This window comes from Haliaeetus leucocephalus, unplaced genomic scaffold (assembly GCF_000737465.1).
Source record: "Haliaeetus leucocephalus isolate CR32 unplaced genomic scaffold, Haliaeetus_leucocephalus-4.0 Scaffold339, whole genome shotgun sequence".
NCBI lineage: Eukaryota > Metazoa > Chordata > Aves > Accipitriformes > Accipitridae > Haliaeetus > Haliaeetus leucocephalus.
In genome coordinates this window covers 20,539,750-20,545,686 of record NW_010972775.1, presented here as the reverse complement: position 1 = coordinate 20,545,686, position 5,937 = coordinate 20,539,750, and the positions used below count along the sequence as shown (strand labels likewise).

At 41.4% G+C, this 5,937-nt stretch overlaps 1 protein-coding gene across 1 annotated transcript in view; it reads left to right on the top strand.

The window, feature by feature from the left end:
* SNRPA1 (small nuclear ribonucleoprotein polypeptide A') overlaps nt 1-5,823 on the top strand; it is a 7,486-nt gene extending 1,663 nt beyond the window's left edge. The window contains exons 3-10 of the mRNA XM_010572306.1: nt 575-722; nt 1,249-1,327; nt 1,705-1,751; nt 2,414-2,516; nt 3,064-3,143; nt 4,443-4,518; nt 4,947-5,040; nt 5,687-5,823. Coding sequence (XP_010570608.1) covers nt 575-722; nt 1,249-1,327; nt 1,705-1,751; nt 2,414-2,516; nt 3,064-3,143; nt 4,443-4,518; nt 4,947-5,040; nt 5,687-5,745 — 686 coding nt within the window. The 3' untranslated portion in view covers nt 5,746-5,823. The remainder of the gene's footprint in view (nt 1-574; nt 723-1,248; nt 1,328-1,704; nt 1,752-2,413; nt 2,517-3,063; nt 3,144-4,442; nt 4,519-4,946; nt 5,041-5,686) is intronic.
* The last annotated feature ends 114 nt before the right edge of the window (nt 5,824-5,937 follow it).

The following is a 5,937-nucleotide window of genomic DNA, read 5'->3' as shown; positions in this document are numbered from 1 at the left end:
CGGGGGAGTGGGGGCAGGCGGTGCGGCCTGTGCCGGGAAGGGGCCTGCGGGGGGGCTGAGGCCTCTGGGGCCCGTGATGGGACCCGGGGCTTGCAACGGGAGGAGGGGCTGCCCCAGGACGGGGGAAGCCGGGGGGAGGTTGCTGGAGGGACCTGCAATGGCCGGGGGGGGCTTGGGGGTTGTTAAAGAGGCTCCAGTGGCAGGGGAATGGGGGGGGAGGTGGAAGGGGAATTTGGGGGAGATGTAGGAGGAGCCTGCAGTGGTGGGGTGGGGCACACGAGGGATGTTCCAGAAAGGCGGGTTTGGGCTGAGGGGGACACATAGAGGGAGGGACCTGAGGTGTTTGCTGAGAGGGGGGAAGAGGGATGCTTTGAAAAGGCTGCCGGGGCGGTTGGCTTTGAGAGGGAGAGTTTGGCCTGTGAGCAATGTGGAGCAGAGTCGTTCTGGAGGTGTTTTGAGTGAGGCTGTCTGCATTCTCAGTCCATCCAGATAGTCCCCCTATGCACTCTGTCTCTTGCTTTGTGCTGCTCTGCTGTAGGCACCATCTGATTCCTGTCTTGCACTCTCTCCCCAGGCTATAAGATCCCTGTTATTGAGAACTTGGGTGCCACTCTGGACCAATTTGATGCAATTGATTTCTCCGACAATGAGATCCGTAAACTGGATGGATTCCCTCTATTGAGAAGGCTGAAAACTCTTCTGATGAATAACAATAGGATTTGGTAAGTGGCTGTATTTTGGCTAGATGGGGCCCTTGCATGGAGGAAAGTGTTCTTGGGAGAGAAGTGTGCGTGCAACTTGCAGTGCTGGGTAGGTGTAGAAGTGTTTGGTTTATGAAAAAAAAAAAAATCAGCACTGAGCACTGTATAGGTCCTCTTTGAGTTTCCTGCCTTGTTCGGCACAAAAGTCAGCCTTTGTTTTTCAGACAGGACAATGAGATGCAAAGTTTGGAATTTGGCCAGAACTTTGGATTTCAGTAATCATTCCCATAAAGACAAGAAAACTGGGATATCTGAAAGTGAATGAACATAAATCTTGTATTGCACCTAATAATCTTACAGCGATGGCTGGCATTTATTGCCAGCTTTATTAGGAAAAGTATTGTAATGGATGCTAACCCAAACTTCTGACAGTGTCAGACTGGGTTATTTTACAGGGGGATCCTCTATGTTACCGTATTTCTGCATGTCTTTTCACCGTTGGTAATTTCTGGCCTAAGTTAAACCTTTGGGTTTTGTTCTTCTTTAGTCGGATTGGTGAAAGCCTTGAACAGGCTCTGCCCAGCCTGACGGAGCTCATTCTTACCAACAACAACATTGCTGAATTGGTAAGCTATCAATGCAGGATAAATCTAAACAAGCTTAAATTTTGTGTTTGTCATCTTTCTAATTAACCTTTTTCCTGAGAGTAGTGTCATATGCTTTTGGTAATAGTTCATTCTTTTTCTTTAGAGTATTATCTTATGGTTTAGGTAGTAGTTAATGGTGTACATATTTTAATGAACATGATTTGCAGCATGCAGTGGAACAGCAGTCACAAAGTCTTAGTAGGTTTCCTGTTAAACTAATTGCAGTAGTTCTAATTAGTACCAGTTAGTAATTCTAATTGGTCTCTAAAATAGATATGAGTTCAGGAACTTTGTTTTCAAATGTTTGATTTTCACTAAATGGACTTAGGATTTCTTACTGTGTTCCCATTACGTAGGGTGAACTGGATCCGTTATCAACTATTAAATCATTGACTTACCTGAGGTATGTAATCATGAAGAGAAAAGCTACTCTTTCTCTGCTGGCCTGGCTCTTTGCTTTGATCTGGAATGCTCTCCTTTTTATCAGCTGTGACAGATTCTTTATGTCTAAAAATTGAATCGATAAACAATGTTTCCACTACACTTCAGAAATACCTGGTATTTAAGGGGTGAGGCTTTATATTACTGACAGACAGACCAATGAGATGTAAAATCTCTATAAACCAATACGCAAGCATTGAAGTAACCTTAAGCTTTAAAAACCTAGAACCCAAAGGTTTAAACTGTTGTTACAAAATACTTTAAAATACACGTAAACAATAACTTTTCAGTAATGTTACATTCCATGTGAGGGACAAAAAAAGAAAAGCAATTTGTCCTGTGATTTTTCAGTTGATCAGAGTCCAGGTAGGAAATGTGAAGGTTTAGTTATTTGTTGGGTTTTTTTAAAATATTTTGATGTTATTCTTTATGTTCTTCTTCAGTAAAATCTACTTAACTGATAAAATAAAGTGCAAGTTTTTACTATAATTTTCAAAATACGAAAGAACACTGTCACTAGGCTTATTTAATGGTCTTTCTGTTATAGCAGGAGGTACAGGAATGCATTTTTAAAATATATTTCAAGTGCGCAGAACCTCTTTATAACCTTTATTTACTTTGTAGCATTTTAAGGAATCCTGTAACAAATAAGAAGCATTACAGATTGTATGTAATCCACAAAGTTCCCCAGGTCAGAGTGCTGGATTTTCAAAAAGTGAAACTCAAAGTAAGTCTACTTTCTTTTGATTCAGCACAAGATGAATACCTTTTTTTTTCTTGTTACATTCTTGAAAATTCAGTGGTAACAGTGAGCTTTTTGCCGTAGTTGTGAATTTTATTGAAACTATATATCATAAGTGGCTCTAAAACATGCTGTTTGTTTTCTTTCATGGTTTCATTCTGTTAAGGATATAGTCTGTTTAATTACATTTAATTAAGTTTTACTACCTTTGCTTGTTTAGTCTGATTTTTTTCTGGCCCTCTGGTGTTGGTAGAAAGACAGACCTCTAGAGAAAGGAATGAGCAATCGCAACAGAGCCCTCTGCTTTCAGTGAAGATGAGTGTGGGAAAGAGTTCTTACTTTTAAGAGCACTAGGTTGATACGCCTTGAGTCTGAGCCTTTGGGCAATGTTTATGTGCTTGTTCTTACATCTGGTCTCCACATACCAATGTTCACTGATGAAGATGAGCCAAAGCATCTTTCTTTGCAAAGACAGAAGCTTTGCAAAATGCAATGTTCTTAAATTAACTTTGTGTGTGTGGTATCGCTGTAGGAGCGACAGGAGGCAGAGAAAATGTTCAAGGGCAAACGGGGTGCACAGCTTGCAAAGGATATTGCCAGGAGATCAAAAACGTAAGATAAAAAAAACAAATTTACACTGGCATTCTCCTTCAGAAACACCACTTTCTTTGTGTGCGGTATTAGGCAGCAAACTGAAATAGCTACTGGCAGGATGCCTTGAAAGATTTGGTAGCCAGAAGTACCTTGTCCAAGCATCCCTATTTTTGGATGGTGGTGAATACATCTCAGAAATATTTTTGAAAGAGATATTGGGTCAGGGTGGATTGATTTAAGTCAGCAAGCAGGAAACCTTAATTTGACTTTTTTCTTTTTGTTATTTAACTGTAGAGAGGTGGCCATTGTTTATTTTGGGTTGGTTGTGGAGTTTTTTTCCCCCTAGATGATTGGTAACTAAAATTTTTTGTTTTGCCAGGACATACAAACTGTAAAATCTGATGTAGTTAGGAGGATAAATGCAGATGAAAATCTTTAGTTAAGCTATTACAAATATATGTTTATTTAGTTTAATTCTTAAGTGGTGCATCATATGTTTTGTTTAATCTTTCATCAGCCCGTTTGGAAGTCAGAATTCGGATCATGTATAGCAACAGCATTTCCAAATTCATAGTTAAATTAAAAAAACCCTTGAAGGTATTTAGCATTTAAAACTGTAACAGATGGACTCTAGCTCTAGTTTATGAGTGGAAAGGAGTTCAAGTCTGTGATAGTTTTTAGAACAAGTAGGTGATTGAACTAAATAGCTCAATAAACAGATATGAAGAAAATCTTTCTATAGCTGCAGAAGAGGTTGCAGTACTCTGATGCTGGGTCAGCACTTCAGGAAATTCTTTCCAGTTGATTACATCCATTTTCACAGACTACAGATTTTTCTTTTTTTTTTTTTTTTTTTTTTTTTTTTAAAAAGCAGCAGCTAACCTTTTTCTTTTGAGTGTTAAGATTACGTCCGGTCTAGTGTAGGCTTTAATATAGGCTGTTGTAATATCATACTAGACATACAAGAACAGGAAACCCTATTTCAGTTACTCTGTATTTATCCACCCTGCTTTTGTAGTGGCAACAGCCCACCTTGAGTGTTCAACAACATCCAAATTGAACAGCTTTTGTCAATGGCTTAATTTATAAAGTTAAGGTCTGCCTCTCTTTATGAGCAGATGAAAAGGGGGGCGGGAAATGGGACAGCAAGGACAAGTTGCTGGTGTTTCTGAAGGAGGTAATTCTTCACTGTATCAGTTTGTTAACAAAGATAAGATACTACACTTGATTGAATGAAATGCTTCCAAACCTAGTTTGGAAGTTAGAGAAGCACATACTCTTCAAAGGGTGTAATGGGCCTTTATTTTTCCTTTGAAGCTTCAATCCAGGTGCTGGTCTGCCAACTGACAAAAAGAAAGCTGGGCCCTCCCCAGGGGATGTTGAGGCAATTAAGGTAAATATGTCAGGATAGCACGTGCAGGCAAAACTGGAGGAGAAAAACGGTCATGGATCCAAACTGAACAAATGTTTGCTTCCTCCTGGCTACTGCTGACTCTGTTCAGACGAATAGAGCGGTGTGTCCTAACTTTGGTTTAGGTGCTTTTTCTATCATTTTTCTTCTGTTATGACTTATCTGGTTTTTGAGAGTTTAAATGTAACGTTGGTCTTAGCTTAAGAATTCTCCCAGGATACAGCAGCTTGTTTAATAGGGGGGGGAGCGGGAAAGAGTGAGATTGTGCTTTGTCCTTTGTAGAATTTTGTAGAACTTTCTATAGAAGCTTAGCGTCACTTGACTGGAAAAAATCTTGTTCTTATGTTCATTCTAAACAGACTGACATACTGTATGTGAAGATTCATTGTATTCTTTTGTCTGTTTTTTAGACTGCTATAGCAAATGCCACGACTTTGGCTGAAGTGGAGCGACTGAAAGGCTTACTACAGGCTGGTCAGATTCCTGGCAGAGAACGAAAATCAGGTCACTCTATACTTATATTATGTTCATTTCCCAGATAGAATCTACCTCTCTTTATTGCTTCCTGAGGTTTTATGCGATCTCAGGGAGTTACATTGGAAGGACCAAGGAGTTAGGGAGTTGAAAAAACTTTATAATGAGTGTAACTTTATCATCAGAATGACTGTGGACCATATCCATAAGGCTCTGTGACTGGAGTATTATCTGCCTGGCCTCTAGTGTGCAGTTCAGGGGTGTTACCTGGACTCCCTTGAGAGCAAGGTGCCAAACGTCAGCCCCAAGTGCTTCACTGTATTGGCTAACTCCTGAACAGTTCATGCCAGTTATCTTATAAAAAAAAAAAAAAAAAAAGAGATTAATTACAAAGTATATCTGGACTCTGTTGTTCTGGGCGTTAGTGCCTCCGGGGGCGGTACAGAAGTGTGTCTCCGAGAGGTCTCTGCATGGACAAATCTTAACTGCAGGCTGGCAGTATTGCCTGTTTTCTGTACATTAGCGCTAGGCAGATTTTTCTTTCTGTAGTGTTTTTTAAGAGTTCATGTTACTACTGCCGCTCTTCAGAGGGGTGAAGATGAATGCGTTCTGTGCAGGAAAGAAAACATGACGTTTTGCCATAACTGCCCCTAAAACTCTTGACGTGTCCTTTCAGGCCCCTCGGAGGACGCTGAAGAAGAAATGGAAGAAGACACGGTTCCCAACGGATCTTAGGCGCAGGCCCTGCCCGAGCTCCATCGCGTCTCCCCACCAGCCCCCTCCTGCCGACCCGCTCTTCTCCCTCCAGCGGGGCTCAGCCCCCCCCGCCCCCCGTACCCTCTCCTCGCTCATTTCGGCGTTCAATAAACGAACGTTTCCTTTTTCTCCCCTTGGTGCGGCGTCCCCTGCCCCGGCCGAGCGCCGGGC